Source organism: Cicer arietinum, chromosome 4 (assembly GCF_000331145.2).
Source record: "Cicer arietinum cultivar CDC Frontier isolate Library 1 chromosome 4, Cicar.CDCFrontier_v2.0, whole genome shotgun sequence".
Lineage (NCBI taxonomy): Eukaryota > Viridiplantae > Streptophyta > Magnoliopsida > Fabales > Fabaceae > Cicer > Cicer arietinum.
The window spans coordinates 60,517,754-60,540,830 of NC_021163.2; the positions used below are offsets into that span (position 1 = coordinate 60,517,754).

A 23,077-nucleotide genomic window follows, 5' to 3' on the forward strand; every position below is an offset into this window, starting at 1 on the left:
TTTTTAACACAAATCAACTATTTTCAGTCTTAAAAACAATCTCAAGTCCCATTAAGAAAGAAAAAAGGAAATGGAGGTGGTATTACTAGTACCAGTATATGGCAGGGACACAATAATTTTCATGAATATGTGAATAAGTAAGCCATAAGTCGCAAAATCTCATGATTTTCGCATGCCATAGGTTCCTTAAACAATGATGATTGATAGTGGAGCTTGAGACAGAATATAATTATTATAGGTAGTTGGATGTCGGATTTTTGCTTTTTCGAGCCCACGAAAACGTTCAATAATAATCTAAATCACGTTAATTTCGCATCATTATTTGATTTTCAACCAATGGCCAATTGTTTTTCATTGTTACCAATATAGTAAAATTATTTTCCTAACCCTAACTCACTTTTTTTATTGGTGATAAACAATCTAACACTTGATAAATTCAATTTTACAATAATTGAAAGAGCCAATATCAAATGATAAAAAAACAATGTTGTTTTTTGGGCCCTCGTCAAAACATTCAATGCAAGTTTTAATATTTTGGAATTAGTTTAAATATACACAATTTTAGTTTTAGTACTTATAATTTTTTTTTGTTTAATTTTATTCTTCCAAAGTTAGAAACCATTACTTTTGATCCCTTTATGTCTCTTAAAAAAAAATATATGTGCCAAATTGAAATTCAATTGAAGTGTGTTACATAGCATTCATTAATTGATGTAACATGTCAACACATAAATTTAGCAAATATTTTTTAAATTGCATTAATATTTGAAGGTTGAGTTAATAAACGAGATGCATATAAAAAAATAAACTATTGAATATTTTTATTTATTTGGATGGTCACACATAGAAAGAAGTTCAATTGTTGAATATATTTGATAAAGTGTCGTGTAATTTTAAAATGTTACGAAATTTCATAAATTTACTAGTTGCGCACATATAGACAACTCTACATAATATATCTAAGATTTACTAGTAATTTAAAATATCTGTAGTAGTACCAATTCTTGTACTTTTGTTATATTTAGTCTATAAAGTTTGTAAAGAAGAACAAATAATTCAAATTATTTTTCATACGAATCTCTTTTATCAACAATTGTTCGCCTCTACTCTCATCTAAAAAAAACTCTCTTGTTGAGATGATTGTTGAATGAAATATTGTCACACATAATGAAATTTATTATCATTATCTTAGTTATAATATCAAAGATGAATTAATATATATATATATATATATATATATATATATATATATAATAAGCCATCAAATTCAAAAACTTTATACAAAACACCAAAATTTTCAAAAACCCCCCTGCCAATAATAAGAATCTTTCAAGTTTATCAAACAAACCTACTTAAGTGTAACAAAGTTACTTATGAATTGAACAAATTTTCACTATTTACATGATGAGGTGTGTACTAGAGTACCCACACCAACTGAATTTTTACATATACTCAATGGATATGAATCTCATAGTCATCCCTAATGACATGCATCATTCTCAAGTCAAACTAGATTTTTTTTTTAAAATTGACAAGATCAAAAGTGTTTTAGAAGCATATTAGTTGAAATGTAAAACTTTAACTTACCATAAAAATCTTTTAGATCTATCAGACAAACATAATTCAATAAATATAAATAATATTTTTATTAATATTAATATTATTTTGTATTATGTTTTGTACATTGTATTAAATCATATACTTGTTAATCTTTTAAATTACTTAAGCAGGCTGGCCAATATAATGTGTTATCATGTTTGAAGATACTATTGTTTAAACACAATTGAAATAAGGAATCATGTAATATCAAATTCTCTAAAAAGTGTGGGATAGACATTAAAATAAAATTTAATCCTATCAATTTATTATACTATTAGTCTCTTCAAAGATGAGTCAAATGACTTATTTTACGGTTGTAATACTACAGAATGCAAAAGTGTATTGTAAGAACAATAACATTATATTGACTATAAATATAAAATTTTTAGTACACAAAATATGTATAGCACTCCTCTAACGTTAAATATAAACAAAAGTTGATAAAAAAAAGTCAAATATATAAAACCAAATACATTAATTTAATTTAATTTATTTTAACTTATATTTATGAATTGAAGGGAGTTTTGAACATTTTAAACCATAAATAAATAGTTGATTGCATTTTGTTTACAGTAAATTTATAGTTTATAGTGATTATTTCCACAACAATCAACAAAATTTCGATAATATTTTTAAAAACATATACTATAAACTATAAGTTTGTGGTAAAAAAAATTAGTATAAAGTTAAATGAGGAATATGTATTGTCAACATAAAAAAATTTATATTGAGTGTCATCACAAACCATTAATTGAGTGATTTTTTTTATTAAGGTAATTTCAATAATGTAATGACATGATAAATCCAATGTAAATTTATGTTAACATTTTCAGTAAAAAAATATAGGTTATATTTAACATCAGCCAAAAAAAAAGAATATGTTAAACAATAGCCTTAATAATGGGGTAATTTATTCACTCACCTTAATCCTGAGAGAATTAGAGATAGACAATTGGACTTTGAGCCCAATCCAATCCTCCTCAGTAGCCCAACTTGTAATGCCCCAATAAGCCCAGAAGTCTAAACGCAATGTCGTATATTGCAACATACTCTATACTCATTCATGTGATGTCGTTGATTAATTGGCATTATTCAACTGCAAAATTAATCGGTTTCTGATTCAAAAAAATCTGAATATGTCTATCATTCTTCGAACAATTCAAAGAGCTCATAGATTGAAACCCAAATTTTCTTCACCTTGTTCTGTAATTAGAGGTAGTGGTTTCGGTAATAGAAGTTACGTTGCAGAGGCAGTTACCAAATCACCCTTTGAATCCAACGTTTTGCGAATACTCCGAAACGAGATCGAGTATCAAGTTGATTCCGCTCCTCCACACCAGGTTCCAACTCTCTTCTATAAAAAAAAATCGAATCAATATACAGTTATTAGGTTTTCGCATTAATTTCAATTCAATTTTATTAATCCATTAAGTGCATGTTTGGATTGAATAATATAGAACAATTTATTTGACTCTGCCGGTTAGCTTAAGAAAACAACTTATTGATTGTATAAGTATAATTTGACTTTATTTTGGGCTCGTTTAAAAGTTGTAGCAATCTTTTGTTATAAAAATAGCTCATACACAAGCATTTATATGATGAACATTACTTAAGTTGTTTTATCCAAATAGGGCTCAACTTCTAGAATACTGGAATGAAATTGATACATCATAAAATAAAATATTCAAATAACAAATTCATTTATGCAGCCTGAGACTCAATTCAAGTCGTTTACTGTTGAAGAGCGACCTGGTGAACAGGTGGTTACGATTCAGGGAAAATATGGGGACAATGAACATATCAAAATTGATGCTACAATGTTTGATGGGTTTGAACAGGTTCCTGCACTTGGTGATGACAGTTCAGATGTAAATGTGCGTCTTCACATCAGTTTACTCGTGGATATATCGAAAGGGAAAGATGGTGATGGATTAGCATTTGTTTGCTCGGCATGGCCGGATGGTGTGGATGTTGAGAAAGTTTTCATATTAAAGCATGGTCAGATGCCGACTAGGCCTTACCTTGGACCTCATTTCAGGTTTGAATTACGTTTTTTCTTGTGTCTATTATTTGGCTATTAAACATTTGTTTTTTGGTGGGAATTAAGGTTTTAATCTGCAGTAACAGTTGCGTTGCGAAGAATTGAGGCTGTTGATGTGGCTGCAATTGTGGTCGTAGATATATCAAAAACCAAAGTGTTGTGGCCACAGTTGCAGTCACAGACCTTTTTCAAAATGACACATTGTTTTCACTTTGTTTACTGTTTTTAAAGTTCTATCTAGATTGTTTTCATTGTTTTTCGTACAAACCTTTGAAAAAACAAAATGAAGACAATATGGTGTTTTTGTGTTTAAAATTGAAAACAGAAAATGAAAAATGAACTGAAATTGGAAGCCTAACAGGTCCTAAACATTTCAAATTTTTCACTGGCCAAAAGTTTTTGATTTAGATTTCAACTATGCAAAGAGTTAATTTGGCAATACAAAATTTCTAGCTAAGCCCTAGCTGTTTTGAAGATATTCAGTTGGTATGCTAACAATATTTGTCTGTTTAAATTGTTGGTCCCAGGAGCCTGAAGCCTAAGATTCAGGAGAAGTTTTGCGAGTACTTGGACACCAGGGGAATAAATAATGAACTCTCTGTTTTTTTACATCAATATATAACGAACAAGGATAGAATTGAACTTCTAAGGTGGATGGATCGTCTCAAGTCTTTTGTGGAAAAATAGTCTGGTAAGTTTGTTAGTTGTAAACACCAAGTTTTGCCATTGTAAGAATTAGTTTCTCTAGTAGAAAGTAGAAACCCATTTAATTTGTAGTATTAGCATCAATTTATTTATATGATGGCAATTTGCCTTAAGAATGTTAAGCATTAGGAGCTGGCGAGAGCAGTAAATAATGAACTCCCTGTTTTAGTACATGGTTATATGATCATGATGGATAACGATAAACAAGGACAGAGTTAAACTTCTTCGATGAATGGTTTGTTTCAAAACTTCAAGAAATAGATAGGTAAACTTCTCAACTAAAAATTGATGTAGACACTTTGAAGTTTTGTTGTAGTAGAACTGTAGAAGTTAACTTTTCCTGTAAAAATCATATGATTTATTTGCACAATTTTCTTTATTCGGAAAATCATGTAAAATACCTTAAGAATTGAACATTAGGAGTCCTATTTTGTTTTGTTGCTTTTAGGGGAAGAAATTTATTAAATTAGCAGAAAATTTAATAACAACTAAAAAATTAAAGTGTGAATTTGTGTTTGAGGCTGAGAAGTGGTAATAAGAACTAATAAGGCTAAATACAAGGTTCATAAGTGCTAGTAAGGCTAGATACACTTTAAACTGATGCCTCACCTGTAGAACTTTTGTTTGACTTGTGTTACGAGTAAAAGGGCAAGGCCTGTGTTAGCTGAATAGAAGTAACTCCTATCCTTGGAAATGACAATATATTTGTCTATTATGTGATTTCCTTGCATTTATGTTTTGTGTTCATAATCTGTTCTTTATTTTTCATTATTTATTTGGTGATATATGGGAATAATGTGTTGATACTGGCAATGAGATAACATAAATTAGGTTTTGATTATGTGTCTGTATAGGCTAAAATAAGCAAAGCTTCTTCTGAGGGTGTTACCTTGTCCAAATGAACGCAGATTTATTTGTAGACGTAGTTGCGAACTTCAAATTGGGCTGTGTCTACCTTGAAACTGTTTGAGTTCTTGTTAGGACTTGCATTTGCTACACAAGTTAGTTATTTTCTTGTGTAGTGACCGTTTAGAACATCTGCAAGAAGCCAACTAAAGTGCGACTACTTGAAAGCTTGAGTTTGTAGTTTTACAAAATTCATGGTCGCAGCACATTGGCATGCGATAAACGTCATGGGAACAAATATATCCAAACAGGCTAGTAATAGTATGATAACATTTTCCGTTTAGGTGTAAAATTATAGCTTGAGGTTGAATCTTGTGACATGGTGTATGGTTTAACCCGAGTTTTCATGAGATCCACATGAAACTGCCTTGTCTTATTTTTTAACATATTTTCAAAGTATAGAATAGATCAAATTCTATGGAGTAATCTTTCCCTTCTAATGATGCCGGAGACGGAAATAGACGCAAGTGAATCTGAAAATGATTGAAGGATTAGCTTTGGATGAATAAATAATTTTAATTCATGTATTACGAACTGTGCAAATACATTTTGCAAATAAATTTGTGGATGTTATCATGTTTTTTTTAATAAAAAATAATTATAAATCGATCCACATGTGGAGACTAACGAGTAAAAAAAAAAGGTTTAATTGCAGTTTAGTCCCTTTATTTTTACTAATTTATGAAGTTAGTCCCCCTATTTTAAAAGTCAACAATTTTGGTCTATCTTTTTTATTTTTTAACTATAAAATGATGATGTGAAATGTTTTAAATAACATGACATATGACACGACGATATATAATGATTAACACTCATAAAATTGAAATAAAACGCCGTAAAAATTTAGCTTTCAACTTCAGAAAATTTTCATATTTTTAATTAACTAATGACATAGAATATTTAATGCATCTAGATGGTTCTATATCATAGAATTGTATGTCATATCACTAAAAATATGTCAAATCGTCATTTTTTTAGTTCAAAAATATGAGAGAAGAATCAAAACTGTCGACTTTTAAAATAGGGGATCAATTACGTGAATTGGTAATAATAGAGGGACTAAAAATACAATTAAGCCAAAAAACTATGGAGATTAATTTATAGAGCTGCTCATCCTCCATTGTCTCCAAATGCCCCTTAAATTTCTATATTTACCCCTTATCAGATCTGATGTTCTCGGTTAATAAATTTTCAAATATGTGAATCCAGTAATTGAAATTATCGAATTTTGACATCTGATAAGCACCAATACAGTCATGCTAGTCTTCTCACGAAACATTTTTTCTTCAACACTCAACCTTAATTCTTTCATCTATTTTCACGTTTTTGGTGTTCAAAAACCCTATTTTTCTATCCATAGGTATCACCAACCCTATTTTTCTTCATTGCAAAGATAATGTAGCTCTAAAACCCTCCTCAATATCATTTTGGCACTAGTAGAATTTAGTCTTTTTAAGTCGGTTAAAATGTGCATTTTAAGTCGGTTCCGTGTCCGAGTTAACAGCAAACGACTTAAAAAATATGTTATTTTTTAACTCGTTTCATGAACCGACTTAACAGAGCTTCGTCCTATTAAGTCAGTTCAGCTTAACCGACTTAAATATCATAAATTTAGTTCAACAAATCATCTTTTTAAGTCAGATCTTTTGATTAACTGACTTAATATATAAAATTAAAATAACTATTTTTTTTATTTATAAATTTCTCATTTTGTTTGTATGTTACTGATCCATACAATATTACGTATTAAATTTCAAAATTTAATATAACCACAACTTTATATAACCATTTAATAACCAAAATATACAATATGTTCATACAAAAATAAAAATATATAGAGTAAAAAGAAGATGTATACCAATTCTGACTAATTTTGAAGACTAAAAAAAAATTAGCAATATTCAGTAGACATAGGTTAGCATTGTCATTTCCTTCAATTAATTTCAAAATAAAATCCCCACAATGTTTTCGAACTTCTTTAATTTGATCAGGATGAAATGATCTCGAGTCATCGGATATCTGAAAGAAAAAAAACACAATCAATAACAACTTATAATTTTTTATCATACAAATATAAAAAAAAAAAAAAAAAAACACAGTCAATAAAAAAATTGTCATTTTTTATTTTTTTTAACTTTCTTTCCCATAATACATAATTATCCTCAAATAATATGTTATTATCTAAAAAATGAAATTATGATTCATTGTCAAAATATCAACGACTACAAAAGTAGAAAATTATAAAATAAAAAATAAAAAACTTGAAAACCACACTTGAAATGGTGGCGATGAAACGGGGCGGCGATGGTTGTAAAGTAGTTGTGAATGTGAAATCGACTCTGGGGTAAAACCAATAAATGCATAAAATACTATTGTCTTTCTCCCTCTTCTGTTTATATACAAATTCTAAACAATGAAAGATGTAAAATATGTAATTTAATTTGAGAATCAAACTTGTATTGAATTGATGGAGTGGTGACGTCAGAGGAAAGACAGTCATAATACAAGTTGAAAGTGATTGATGATGTAGAGATTAGTAATAGAAGGTGAAGAAGCATATGTTATGGGAGCGGGTGCAGAGATCAGTAATAGAAGGTGGAGGAGCGCACATGTTATGGGAGCGGGAATATAAAAAGCTAAGTACATGGGATGTTTTATATGTTAGCTTAAATCGGTTATTAATATAATTGCGTTAAACAAGTTTTAAATATTTACAAAATTGTCACCGCCTTGTTTTATTAAATCGTTTGCCAATATAACCGTGTTAGACGTGTTATATTAACAAAATTGCCACCACCCCGTTTTGTTAACTCGTTTGTACATGCAATCGACTTAAATATACATCCGCTCATTTGTTAAGTCCGGTGGCACATAAACGACTTAAACAGTTGTATTAAAAATTGAATTTTCTATTAGTGTGGTTGTTAAAGTTTTTAAAATTCTATACTGAGTGGTATTGAATTTTGGAATCCGATAATGTGTTTTTTAAAAACTTACCACTACTAGAGACTCGCATCCGGTAGGTGTTAATGGAGTATAGAATTGTCTATTTTCTACATACTTGAGTTTTAATTTGTGTTAAATGTTTGTAGTTAGTTATGGTTGAAATATGATAGCGTCAACATGTGCCTAAGAGCAATGTTGTTTAGCAATAGCTTTAGCTTGACGATCTTTGCGTACAGATTCATATTGGGTCTTTCTACCGTGTCAAAATCGAGTAATATCACTGTCACATTCTATATATGAAAGCAAAAATCAACACTTTATCACATTTCAACATTTTAACTATATCAACATAAACTACTTTAAACTAAAACAACAATATAAACTAATTATATCTCACTAAAAACTCATTACAAATTAAAAATATTTTGTCAAATATTTGACATACAACAACTATAACAACTTAAAAAACATCAACTCAATTGTAACAACAACAACCAATTGACATAACACAACAACAACATCAACATTCTTTAACTATCCATTCAACATTCATTCTTAACCATCCATTAAAACTATAACAATATAAACATAATTATATATCAACACAAACTCTTACAAATCAAAAACATAAAAATAACACTAAAATATAAAATATAAAAACAAAAAATTCGTCTTTTGATGATTAAGAGTTGATGATTAAAAAGTGAGATTTTAGCGTAGATTTAAGGTAAGAAAATGAGATTCAGTTGGATTTGAGAGAAATTAAAATTTAAAGAATTTTTTATTTAGAAAATAAGTGAATGGATAAAAAGACGTTCACCCTGTATTAAGATACCTATCAAATCCATGGTTCCGATAACTTAAATTACATGAAGCATGATTCCCATAATACAGCAAGGGAAATTTTGAGGTTTGTAGACTACTAGGAGGATAAACAATTTCCTTAATTTATTGAAACAATTGAGATCTATTTAAAGGTTAGCCTCTTATGACAATTTTTATTTTGTTTTTTAAATAAGTATCAATAAGATATCAAACCTCTTATTCGATGATAAAACGACTTAAAGATCTATTATTTAAAAGTGTAAGCCGTCCACATGAGCCTAGAGCTACTCTATACCAGCATAAGGCTAGACAAAATTTAAAGTTTAGACTAGTTAAGATTTTTTGAAAATTTATTTTATGAGCGACAATAAAAAATGTAATTTAAGACAATAAACAACAACTATATATTTAGACTACACTTTTAGAACTCTTGTCAAACAATATTTGTTACCACAGTTTTTCATTGTTTTCTTAACAATATTATTGTTGTGGTGATCGAGGAATTTAATTGTAACAACTTAAAAAATAAGAGATTAAATTTAATAAAAAAAATTATGAGACCAAAATTATACATTAACTCTAAGAAATAGAGTAAAACTATAATTAAACATTATTCTTATGATTTAGTTTAAATCTTTATTTTATCATATACTTTAAATTCCATCATTTAACTTGTCTACGTCATGTTTTTGCTAAAAGCTGAAACTATTTTTTTATCACGGATTTGGAGATAAAAAAAATCTGAAATATAACTTTGGTGTGGGGACGTAAGCAAATCAAACAAAAAGATTTGAAGAACAAAAAATCCTTAGAAATGAACCATGTGAAAAAGGTTACTTGTTCTATGTAATTTGTTTGCAGCTAGCTGTGAGAATGGGACGGGATGTTTTTGATGAATGACAGCCACCTTTGTTAATTATAGTTTAAATGTAAAGGCTTTGTCGTTACTAGATTGAGTAGGTGTTGATTTGTATACTAGTTATTATACTTTCATTTATAAAAATACACATGAATCTTTCCTAGATTTGAAGCCATATGATGATAGTGACTTAGTGCATGAATCTCGTATAGGACAAAAAAGTCTTCCTATGCCAAAACCAAAATAATATGGCAAGTCTTATAAAAAAAAACATTTCATGTGTGGACAAACAAATGATCTAATCTTATTTTTTATATTAAATATTTTATGTTTATTATTGTTATCCAATTCCTAGCCCACTAGTTTAGTCTTTGTTATATAGTGAGTAAAAAAATATTTTGATATTTATTAATTAATATACTCAGTTTGCAATTGGCCCCCTACACTTCTAAGTTCTAATACGTGATATTGGAATCTTATATGAGGAAGAAGAAAGACCCTCTGTATAATTAAAAATAGATTTTATTTTATTTATTGAATTATCTACTCATTTCAAATGCATTGTGAAATGAGTATTTGTCATTAGGGCCGACCAACATGTTGAGGCCTAAAGTGAAATTGATATATGACACTTTTTTATAGTTTATTGTAAATTTATTAAAATTATTAGTTCTTTATTAAAAATTATATTTTAGATACTTTAGAATATAAATTAATTATTAAACTAAATATAATTGATTTGGTATAATATTGTGTTTTCAATTGATAATAAAAACAGTCAATTTAATATTTTTTGAGATAATATTAATTTTAAATCAAATTTTATTAGTTTTAATTTTAAAAATATTAGAATATAAGATATTTTAATTTATTAAGCAAATTTTTTGAAATTCTTTTATTAATTATTATTTTTATATCTAAAGTGATGTCTTTAGTAGTCTTACCTTGTGACTGATCAGGTTTGTCATCAAGTATATATGATCTAATTTTACATCATAAATATTAAAAATTAATTCAATGTAAGTACATCTCAAATTACGTGTTTGCATATAGATATAATTAAGAACCTTCACAATAATGTTTGCTTTTGATAAATCAGAGTGAGATGTATGATTTTACCACACTTTTTAACAATCTGCACTAAATTTTGATTTGACTAAAATTGATAAGTAATTTGTGTGTTAAGGTTGAAAAATATATATTACATTTCATACTTGACTTATTTTAAGAGTAAAAACATCCAAACACTAATAATTTCATTTTGAATTTGAACTAAATCAATTAAATATATCACTTTTATAAAATGCTAATAAACCATTAATTGCGATTTAGAAATTATGCATTATAATGTGTGTAATATAATTTGTGAAAGGATAACCAATGAATTTGGGACATTTGTTAAACATCTAAAGATAAATTTTAATTCAATTGATAAATATCGATATTGTTAGATTAAATATTATGTTATTAGTTTAAATCTGATATCTTATATTATTTCTAATTATATTTATTATCTCATCTACAGACAAACAAATCATATAAATATAAAAAATATTACATTAAAAAATTGTTTATTCAACTTTCAAAAATTCAAAGTGTAAATACAAAATTTATACTTTTATATTCTTAATAAGTGCTCTTATTAGCAATATCATATAGTTTTTTTTACCTTTGAAAAAAATGAACAGACTTTTATTAATAATCATGTTGAACTATATGTTACTCTTGTATTTGTGATTCTCTCAACCTCTTAAAAGAGAACAGAATCAATCTATGCTTCCATATTATAAGAAAATTTTAAATTTAGGTGTCATGTAAATGCAACTCAATTAATAAAAGCTTACGATGAACTTATACTATCTCATTTTTCTAAAATTAATGTGTGAATTTTGCCACTGAATTTAATTAAAAAAAAAAATCAAATTTAATATGATGTGAAAATGAAACTACGGTTGTGACAGATTCTAATTCAATCTTGATACTGACATGAATTATAAGAACATGAAAACTTCACTAGTAAATTTACTTTTATCTATTAACAGAATAAGGAAGAAGAAAAAAATCTTGTAGAAAAAGACATAACAAACATAAAAAATTACAACTCAATAAATCACTCCACACTGGAGTTCAATGATTTTTAAGTCAATAACAAGAAAATAACTATATAATCCTCCCCATAAAACAAAAATTTACACAAATTGCTACAATTTCACACAAAAATCTTAATTAACTACACTGATCTAGAATCATTGACCAATATGGATTATACAAGTCCATATGTTCATAAATCATAGCTTAAGTGATAAATCAAGTTGCTTCTTCTTAATTTCTTCTTGATTACTACTCTTCAAACATGTTCCTCCACTAACAACATATCCACTAATTTCTTTTTTAGCTGAAGAATTCATCATAGTATCAACCACTTCAAACCTACCAACACTTCCTCTTGATGATGCTAATAATGTTGATGATGTTGACCAACCATGATGATTTTGATGATGATGTCCATAAGATTTTCCAAATCCATTAGATGAAACATGAGAAGGCTTTTGAATCATGGAGTGTGCTTGAATTCCAAGTGATTTATTACTATAAGCTCCATAAAGAGGTAAAGAAGCCATGTTTGCATAACTTTGTTTATGCATAATAGGAAAATTAAAAGAAGAATTTGATGAGGCTATTATTTGTGTTCCAAAACCAAATCTTTGTCCTCTTTTTGCTATTGATCTCTCTCTTTTATGAGCATTTTGGTGTCCACCTAATGCTTGTGAGCTATAGAATTTTCTATGACAATAGTTGCAAGAGAAAACTCTTTGTTCTGTTTGAGAACAACCAATAAGGTTGTTTTGTGATGAATTTTGATTAGATGAAGATGACCCAACATCTAAACAAGTTATAAGATTGAGTTCTTGTCCTTCTTGATTAATATCAAGATCAAAATCATTGCTAATTACATTTAAATCAAATAAAGTTTCTACCTTTGTGTCTTTTTCTTCCTCTTCTAATTCTTCAAAAGATTGTTGTTTCTTCTTTTTTTCATGTTGATTTTGTAATGGTGTGCTTGGACTTAGAGGAGTTTCTTTGTTTAGTCTTTCCATGAATTGGTGATGATTCTTCCTTACCACTTGTTTTGGTAAGTTAAGGAATTTTTTGAGGTTGTTGATTGTTGATGACACCTTAAATGGATAAAAAGTAGGAATATATTTGAGAGAAGACAAAGGCTTATATTCCTAGTTGTTATGCTACAAATGGATATGGCATAAGTGAACACAAGTGTTATAAGGTAATGTGTTTATGTCGTCAAAATACTAAAATATTGTTTTGTTTCCCACTCATTGAAATATACAAGATAAGACTATACCTATAATAATATATTGTCATCATGGTGATTTTAAAAGATTATATTGCTTTTTTTTCAGGAGGAGTACTATATCTTGATGGTTTTATTGGGTGTTTGAGTGATCATTTTAAAATATGATTTTAAATTAAAATTGATTTTGTAAAATATTAACATTTGAATCTTTTTATTATAAAATCAAGTTTGATGTAATTATTTATTTATTTATTCCTTTATCTTTTTTAAGTGTATAAAAAATTATTTATTTTTTCGTCTAAAATGAATTTGGATCTTTTAATATTGGATATGATTTGAGTCGTGTTTTGGTCTCGGTCGCATATTTGTCTCCTCCGACTTGTGTTATGATGTTCAATTTAATAATATTGGTCAATTGAGTTACAATTTAAAGAATTAGATAACTATTTTTTTTTATTAATTCAAGTTAAATTTGTTGAAATATAAAAAAAAAATAGAGAAATTAAGAAGCACAATTAAACACATAAAATATGACCAAAAAACTTAAAAATTGGAGAAAAATTATGTTTGGTGTCTAATGACAACTAAAGAATAATATCATGTGAATAATTTTACAATAATTAGATTTCTTTCAAACATCCGACAACAACAATACATCCACATTTTTAAAGCAAATACTTGAAATATATTTCACAACACTTTAAAACAAAGAAATAAGAGAAAAAAATAGTTTGATATAAACTTAGTATTTCTTATTAGTACATTTTGTAACAAATAACTAAAATAAAAAAATATAATAAATAAATATAACTTTGTCGCCATCTTCCTTTTCCATACTAGACAATGTAAGACATTTTCAAGATATTTCAATCAATTATAATAAGATGGACAAGGTATAGAGATGAGCCAATTTTGACCAATACAGATAAATACATACACTACAACATTTGTTATATCTTAAAACACTTTTTTAAACACGTCTAAAGTGTTGCTTAAAAATAAATCAAACAACATTTTATATATGTTGTCAACATTGTTTTTTCAATATTGTAAAAATATTCCTTAAACTATTTATGAAAATAATTTTTAAGTGTTATTATATTTCTCTCACAATATTTTACAATTGTTTCCTTAGATATACAATATACAATCTCTTGAGATACAAAAATTCATTTAAAAGTGTACTTCCATTCACATTTTGTCACATGTTGAATAAACTCATGTACCTATGAAATGTAGTATATCATATATTTGTTTATGTAAATCACTTTCGATAGAATACAAAATCAATTAAGAAATTATGTAATGTGAAGCCAAACATCAAACACACACTTAGTGACGCTAGACCCACTTGGCTAGCTGTATAGACACACATATATATTTATATAGAATCATATTGTAGTTAAAATAAAGTAGATCATGTGATATTTCAAAGTCGGCAATTATAAGGTAGCGTTTGGATGGATTCATTTAAAATTATGAAGTAAAGAGTATCACGCGCGTTCTAAAAGTAACTTAATCATGTAAGTAGTAGACAAAACCAAACGTTTGTCTCATATGTTCGGTACTTGAAAGTCCATCAACAAGGTCACAATGTCCCTAGTTGTTGTGAGATTGTCCCTTTGCATCTCTTTTTTGGAAGAACAATTTTGCTTTCATTTTCACACTTTCTTCTTGGGTTCTTCTATATACTACCACTTCTAAACCCTCACTTTAAATTTAAGCAGAAAATTAGATTAAAAAAGTTGTTGCTATTAAATATTTAGGACAAAAATCAGGTGTTTTTTTTTATGATTGTTAACTTAATCATTTATGATTCTTTTAAATTTATAATTTTTTAAAAATTACTAAAACCACAAAATATTCATTTTAAATTAATAATCGTATGAAAAACACACACGAAGAAATAAACCTAAGTTTAAGTTATGAGATATTTAAAGTGAATACTCTATCTTTTTTAATTTTGCTCATTATTAATCATTTAAATATTTTATCTATATATATCTATCATGCTTTTGTTAAGTACTCTACTAGATATTATGAATAATTAATTTCATTAACTTATTAATTGACAAAATTATCCCTACTTATGGTTGGTCCATTAGTGATAGACTCATCCATCTCATAAAATTTATTGTTCAAGGATTATTTCATTAATTTTGAAAATTAAAAAATTATTTGATCATTCTACAATTTCGTATGCTAAATTGTGAATTTACTTACTTTGAAATCTCTATAATAATTTTTTAAAGCAAATATTAGTATATTAGTATTATATTGTAAATGAAAATAAAATCCGTAATTTTTTATCATATTACTTTTTAATTAATTTTCAATTAGTAAATCAAATTTATATCATAAAAACCTCTATATAACATTCTAAAAGAGGAGATAATGAATTTTAGCAACATGCTCGAGTTTCTTCTTTCCTTCTTCCTTATATTTCCAACATAATTCTAGCTAGTTCTCATGCAACCCATTAATGAAGCAAAAACTAAAAAATGCTAATTAATAAATAATTAGAAGGAAGGGGAAAAGAAAGTAGAGGGAAGAAATCCTATGTGGTGTGTCCCATAGTGGCAAAAGAGACAAATCAAATGGCCGACATATAAAAGGGATAGCTGACGTGGAATTCCTCTAATGCCCTTGTTAGTGGTATTTCGTGTTAAATTGCATTATTATCATTATTAATAAGAGGATCAAATCTCCTAATAATGTATTGGATTAGGTATATAATAACTTTGGCTTTTGCATAAATATAATATAATATTAATAATTATTGTTACCGTATTCACAAGTCATTTTTGGCAACTTTAATTTGTTTAACAAAAGTCTTAACCCCACCTTAAAGGGCCATGAGTGAGTTTAGGAATTTAAAGTGATTGATCTCAATGAGAAAACAACTCAATCACTTCATCTTAGTATATTGTTTAACTGTCTAATCAATATATAGAACCAAATCTCTTAAAGAGATCTCTTTGTCTTTCTAATTAGGTCCACATTTGAAAACCCTCAAAAAGAGAAAACCACAAAGTTCCAATCCATCCCTCACTCTCACCTCATAAAAGAAAATATCTTTAAAGATAACAACTACAATGCTTTCTCATTTCCTCCGATCTTCTCTTCCATACTAGCCATCTACACAACACAATAAAATAAGTCTAACAATACTTTTTCAAAATTATAAAATACGTCAAGATATATTAATCCATCTATTTAGTTTAATAATAATTTATAAGAGTTTGTTTTTGTAATTCTAATATATGTGATTTAAATTTTTTTAAGATAATTATAAAATAATTAATAGTACTACTATAGTTTAATAATTTATTTATTTCACAATTTAAATAAAATAAAAAATTAACTCGTTTGAGATTTTTTTTTTCTTTTAACTAATGTTTCTCGAGAAAATAAGAATATTTCTCATCATTTTTTTATATTTTTTTTTAAATTGAGATTCAAATTTTAGTTTGCTGCATCATAAAAGTTGTGCCTCTTTCGTTAGATTGAACTCTTGTCGACAAATTTTTTTATTATATGAAAAACTAAAATGGAATTATTTTTAAAATTTTTCAAAACTCTCTCTTTAATACATATATGATAACAATATTTTATTTTGTCATGTATTTGGTATACATCTTATCATGACATACTATAATATATACTATATTTAAATAACAAAGTTACCATTGTAATCAATTACATATTATTTTTCTTCATATTGACTTATTATATTTTTAAATATTATAAATTAACAAAAAATACTAAAAAATTAAATAAGTAATGAAATAATTTTATATTTAAAACTATCCATTGACACTACTAAATAAATAATTTTAATTTAAAAAACAAATCATGACTAACCAAATAATTCTATTTTATTTGTTAAATAATATAAATAAAAATATGAAATGTATCATATGTAAATGGCAAAAATACTGTTGTAAATAATTTATATTAATTTTAAAATTTAAATTAATTTTTATATTTATATTTTATTAGATTTAAATTTTAATACTTTAGTTATATTTCATAAATTGTTTATATATATATATATATATATATATATATATATTATCTTAGATGAGATCGTAAATTCTACCATAATTAACTCACATAACTGTGATGTATCGAGTTCAAATCCGGGACAAAACATCCAACATAAAAATATCGGTATTTGTTAGTTGAACTAAAATTTATATATATATTATTATATTTCAATTTTATATATTATAAAAATAATTAAATAAATTATTATTCTTGTTATATTTTATTGGTGTCTAACTTAACTCATATTTCATATATAAATTTTAATTAAAAAGAGATAATATGATAAAATTCTCTCATTAGTTGATCAAATACTAAATTCCAAGATAGATTTTTAATACGTGGATCAAATAAGCTCTTTAATTTTTGCATCATCTCATGCTCTATCTCTTTCACACGAATTCAAAATGTCTTTTTCGTATATATCAGTTTGCTTTATGCATGCAAGTTGGTACTTGGTGCTATTTATGACCACATGAATGTATCTAAAGCAAATTAAAAGAGTAGTAGTCAAGCATGATGGCAAAGGCAAAATACTAGTGCGGCGTATTAAAAGTGCACACTTAAGATAGCAATTGACATTTTGATAAAAAAAGTAATAATAGCAATTGACACAAAAATAAAATTTGTTCAATTTAAATCCAAAACTTTTAGTTGAATTAAAATGTATAATAGTTTTTAGCATGTGTACTCTTCAAATTTTTGACCATATAGTAGTAACGTTTGTTGGTCTTAATTGAATTAAAGAATCCGTTTGTTTAAAATTAAAAAAACAAATGATTTTTATTGTATTTTATTTTTTGTTTTAATATCTTTTTTAAAAGAATTTTAAAAGTGAGTTTCAAATAAAAAATTAGTATAAATAATTTATTTTAAAATTTTATTTTAAATATTTCATTTATTTACTACAATATTTTTTGAATAATAAAATTTCAACAAATAATTAAAATAAAAAAATCATTTTAAGAAACTCTTTATTTTTTTTAAATCTTAAACAAACAAATCTAAATATATATATATATATATATATATATATATATATATATATATATATGTTTCAGTTGAATTAAAATTAGCATCATTGCCGTCTAGGTTTTGACCATAGAGTTATCATGGTGCATCAATTAAATAACTAAATAATAGAAGACAATAACTTTCTCATTGAGTATAATAAAATAATTTGAATAGTCACAATTTATTTATAAACAAAGTCAAACACGTATAATTCATCATATATTAATTTTTAATAGGTTAAATAGCACCAGCGATTCCTTTTTAATAAATTTTTTAATTATTTGTTTTTCTTCTGATTTAATCATTTATTTTAATTTTAAGTGAAAATTTGATATTTTATGTCAAAAAAAATAACATCGTTGTCGACTAGGTTTTGACCATAGAGTTATTATGGTGCAGCAATTAAATAACTAGATAACAGAAGACAATAACTTTCTCATTGAGTATAATAAAATAATTTGAATAGTCACAATTTATTTATAACTAAAGTCAAACATGTATAGTTCATTGTATATTAATTTTTAATAGGTTAAATAGCACCAGCGGTCTCTTAACTTAATTTCAGTTAATTTTTTAGTCATTTTTTTTCTTCTGATTTAGTCATTTATTTTAATTTTAAGTGACAATTTGATCTTTTATATTTTAAAATGTCAACAATGTTATTTTTTTTTTACAAAAAATTCATCAAAATTTTTAAAGAAAACTAATAAAATTAATTATCATCTTCAATATAATGCAAATTTCATCAAATTCATAACTTAAATCTTTAAATAAACTCATATTTTCGTTCTTTATTTAATGAATTTGATGTTGTTGAAGATGAAAATATGAGTTTATTTGAATATTTGAGTTATGCATTTGATGAAATTTGCATTATAGTGAAGATAATTATTAATTTTATGGGTTTTGTTTGAACATTTTGATGTATTTTTTGAATTTTTGTAAAAAGAAAAGTATAATATTGTTAACATTTTAAAACATAAAATATCAAAGTGTCACTTAAAATCAAAATAAATGACCAAATAAAAAAAATAAAAGACTAAAACATTAACTAAAATTAAGTTAATAGATTGCGGAATTAGCCTTCTTAATAACAATAGATTAAAAAAAAAATTGTCCCTATGAAATTTTAAATCGTATTTAGCATGTGTAAAAGGTTATATTTTTTAATTCTTATAAAATTATTTTGCAAGCAGTTTACAACGTTATAAAAAGTTTATTCAGAAAAAATGATCTCATTATTCAATTTCTATAGATTAATATTTTCATTACTTTTATTTTGAATTTATGACGTTTAAAAAATTTATATTTAATTCATTTCAAGTTAAAAAATCCTAAATTTTTATGGATGAACTTTTTATAAAGTTCTAAATATACTTGCAAAATCATTCAAAAAGTAAAAAAAGTTGAAGAAAGGTTAAATATGTTTTGTTCCAACAAAAACTAAAATTTTGCAGGAAAAATTGTTAAGGGCTAAAAAATGTAATTTTTTTATGTTGACTAAAAAAATAAAATTTAAAATTCTATAAAAACTAAAAATTTACCTAATCCAATAACAATTGACCATAATTTTATTTATTAATAATATCTAATAAATAATTATGTAACTTTATAGTTGATTAATTAAATAATTAATCTAAGATTGCACTCAAATAATATTCTAAGGAATATAGTTAGACTATAAAATATTAAAAATTAATACAAATGATTTTTTTTTGTCTTAGCTCTTCGGTTCTAAAAAAAATGAATTGAAGTAATTTAGAGTTTGATTGAAAGATTACTAAATTTGATTAAAAAAATTTAGTTAGAGTTCGAACTTTTAGTTTGCGCTTCACTTAACCATTTGACACCTTATGCTGAACATTTTGTAAAGGTATTTTTTAGGATAATTTTAGAGGATAAAGAGAGGAGAATTTGTTTTTCTTTTTAAAATTAAGCAAGTTATATAATGTTTCTAAAAGTGAATGAAATGTGATTCAAATGTTATATAATCATATATCACGCATGTTATTTTATAAATCTCAATTATATATAAAAGAGTTAAATAAATTTTTAATTTGTATAAAATTTAAAAATTTCTTTTTAAGTCCCTGTAAAAAAAATACATTTTTAGTTGCTACACAATTATTCAAAAATTGTTTTAGTTTTTGGTGAAACGAAACATTTCAACTTTTAAAATTTTGAACGATATTTTGCAAGTATGCGTAGAATATTATTAAAAGTTCATCCACACAAATTTAGAATTTTTTAACTTGGAATGAATTAAATATAATTTTTTAAATGTCATGTGTTTCAAGATAAAAGTCCTTAAAATATAGAACTAAAAATCAAATTTTGAGTTTATTTTTTGTAGAACAACTTTTGACAGTACTATAAACATGTATAAAAAAATAATTAAAAAATATGTCATTGTTCTAATAAACGCTAAAAATATTTGTCTAATAATTTTGTAGAAACTAAAAAATATAATTTTTTTTTTTACAAAAACTTTCAAAATTTTATAAGTAACCTTATATTAAAATATATACTTAACTTTTCAAAGCCTTTTCCTTTTAAACTCTATGAATTCCTCCTCCTAAATAGAGCCAATTTTTTTTCTTTTTCTCTGCATTGCTTTTCAAGAGTTGTCCATGAACTTTAAATACACTCTTATGAAAAGGATATATGAAATGCCAAAGTTAGTGGAAACTGGAAGCGACAAGTTTATGTTGCTGGTTGATGATGTCAATGATGCATTAAGGCCTAGTCAACTAGTTGCATCCTCAAACAAAACCACAATGAATTCAGCTTCATATCAATTGGTGCCACTCAACATGCTTTTTATTTAAATAATAATATATCATGAGATATATAATCATTTTTCTCTTTCTTTTATTTTCTAGCTTCTTTTTGTTTCCTCACAAGAGTTTGTTTGTTTGTGATAAAAAATCCAATGAACCAAAAAAAGGAAAGGAAACTTTATGCAATATGGGGAATTCAGCCATCTCCACGATTATAATGGACAGGTTCCAATCCACAAGTGATGATAATTTTTAAAAGAGAAAAGTGGTGTTTAATATAATTCTTTTCATATTTGACAATTTCATGAGAACCAAATTTTCGTTAATTTATTACACCAAAAAGAAAAATAGTGAGCCAGTCTTTTGTGAATAAGCTTAGATAGATTATATTTTTTTTTAAATAATAAAATAAAATCTGATATATCTATTAAGATTTTGATGGTAGTAAACATGAATTCGAGTTCTTTATTGTCAAGAAAATCTTAAAATTACGCATTCAAAGTTTTTGAAGTTCGTTTGATCGAGATTAGGGGTGGGAATAGGCCAGGCCAGACCAGGCTTTGAAAGGCCTGAGCCTGGCCTACGATGAATTTTTGAGGCCTAAGCCTGACCTATGGCCTATGATGCTTTTTTTTCGGCCTGAGTCTGCCCTACGGCCTATCATGGCCTGACCTGTAAGCCTATTTAAAAGCCTTATTCACATTAAAAATAAATTTTCTAACAAAATAATTTAAAAAAAATATGAAACAAACACCCTTTAAACCCTAAAAATGATTTTTGGTTTAAAAGAATAAATTTTTTATTAAAACAAACGCACCAATTATTATCTCTCAAACAAATGGTCTCAAACAAACTCAGATTATTATCTCTAAACAATTATCTATAGCTACATGATGCTCTACACATATCAATTTATATGATTCTCCATATACCAATACTAATGTGTATATGTATATATATGTTAAATAAAAGAATGATTTTTCTAACAAAATAATTTTTTAAAAATATGAAACAAATACCTTTTAAACCCTAAAAAATAGTTTTTGATTTAAAAGAACAAATTTTTTATTGAAACAAACGCACCTATTATTATCTCTCAAACAACTCAGAATATTACCTCTAAACAAATCCTCTCAAACAACTCGGAATATTACCTCTCAAACAAACTCATATTCAGCAATAATAAACAATTAGGATTTCTAAATTTATATACTAATAATATATATAAAGATAACAAATAAATAGTATTGGTTTTTATAAAATATAAAGTAACAAATAAATAATATCGGTTTTTATAAAAAATATGTTGTTTTCATACATGTTTGTTGGAGTGAGTGCAATGAAAATTAGAAGAAGAAAAAATAGAGAATGAAATACATATAAAATATATATAGGCCGGCCTGTCAGGCCTAATAGACTTTTTTACAAGCCTGAGCCTGACCTATTTACATAAATAGGCTTTTTTACAAGCCTGAGCCTGACCTTTTTATTAAACAGGCCAGGCCAGACCATAAATAGGCCAAGCCATAGACCCCTGTCGGACGGCCTAGCCTATTCCCATCCCTAATCGAGATAAGATTATCCAAAAATAAATAAAAAAAAATTAATTGTTGCTTTATATTTAAAAATACCTATGTTATATATGACTATTTAATTTTGACTAAACAACTCTCAATGTCTCTATTTCGTAAATGCATGAATTCAAGTTGCACAAATTCATTTAAAAACATAAATCTCCTAACAAATATTTTATACGACAATTTTAAAATAAAAAACGAATTTCATAAATTAATAAAAATGAAAAAATTAAAACTACAATAAAACTTGAATAATATTCAATGGTGGGAGGGTCAGAGGCTATCCCGCCTCTCCCTATATTTGTCCATGTCATCCCGACTCTTTCTACATTTGTCTATGTTTATACACACTGATCAAAGATCATACTCATAATCAAATTCTTAAGAGATTCAGATAACTATATTATACTATATTGATAATCAACCATTATAATTTAATATCGAAAGACTCGATAATATGTTCCA

At 26.0% G+C, this 23,077-nt stretch overlaps 2 protein-coding genes across 5 annotated transcripts; one reads left to right on the forward strand and one right to left on the reverse strand.

Moving 5' to 3' along the window:
- The first annotated feature begins 2,655 nt into the window (after window positions 1–2,655).
- Window positions 2,656–6,838, forward strand: LOC101498743 (uncharacterized protein At2g39795, mitochondrial). Of its 4 annotated transcripts, none has more exons than XM_004498724.4 (4): window positions 2,658–2,939; window positions 3,309–3,637; window positions 4,168–4,331; window positions 5,200–6,838. In XM_004498724.4, exons 1-3 carry the CDS (start codon window positions 2,736–2,738, stop codon window positions 4,325–4,327), a joined length of 693 nt encoding a protein of 230 aa, XP_004498781.1. In that variant the 5' UTR covers window positions 2,658–2,735; the 3' UTR covers window positions 4,328–4,331; window positions 5,200–6,838. The 4 variants fall into 4 exon arrangements, with proteins under 4 accessions (XP_012570734.1, XP_004498781.1, XP_004498782.1 ...); XM_004498725.4 differs by having other exon boundaries at window positions 5,254–6,838; XM_012715280.3 differs by lacking the exon at window positions 5,200–6,838 and having other exon boundaries at window positions 2,656–2,939; window positions 3,438–3,637; window positions 4,168–4,788.
- Window positions 6,839–11,890: 5,052 nt separating this feature from the next.
- Window positions 11,891–13,209, reverse strand: LOC101499487 (uncharacterized). The gene has a single exon (XM_004498726.4). The coding sequence runs from the start codon at window positions 12,977–12,979 to the stop codon at window positions 12,170–12,172; it is 810 nt and encodes a 269-aa protein (XP_004498783.1). The 5' UTR covers window positions 12,980–13,209; the 3' UTR covers window positions 11,891–12,169.
- Between the last annotated feature and the right edge of the window lie 9,868 nt (window positions 13,210–23,077).

Bases quoted from the DNA above. Each gene is read 5' to 3' on its own strand.
- LOC101498743 (XM_004498724.4), top strand. From the start codon at position 2,736: ATGTCTATCATTCTTCGAACAATTCAAAGAGCTCATAGATTGAAACCC. The intron at 2,940-3,308 runs GTTCCAACTCTC...TCATTTATGCAG, and splicing joins ATTCCGCTCCTCCACACCAG to CCTGAGACTCAATTCAAGTC. The intron at 3,638-4,167 runs GTTTGAATTACG...TGTTGGTCCCAG, and splicing joins TACCTTGGACCTCATTTCAG to GAGCCTGAAGCCTAAGATTC.
- LOC101499487 (XM_004498726.4), bottom strand. From the start codon at position 12,979: ATGGAAAGACTAAACAAAGAAACTCCTCTAAGTCCAAGCACACCATTA.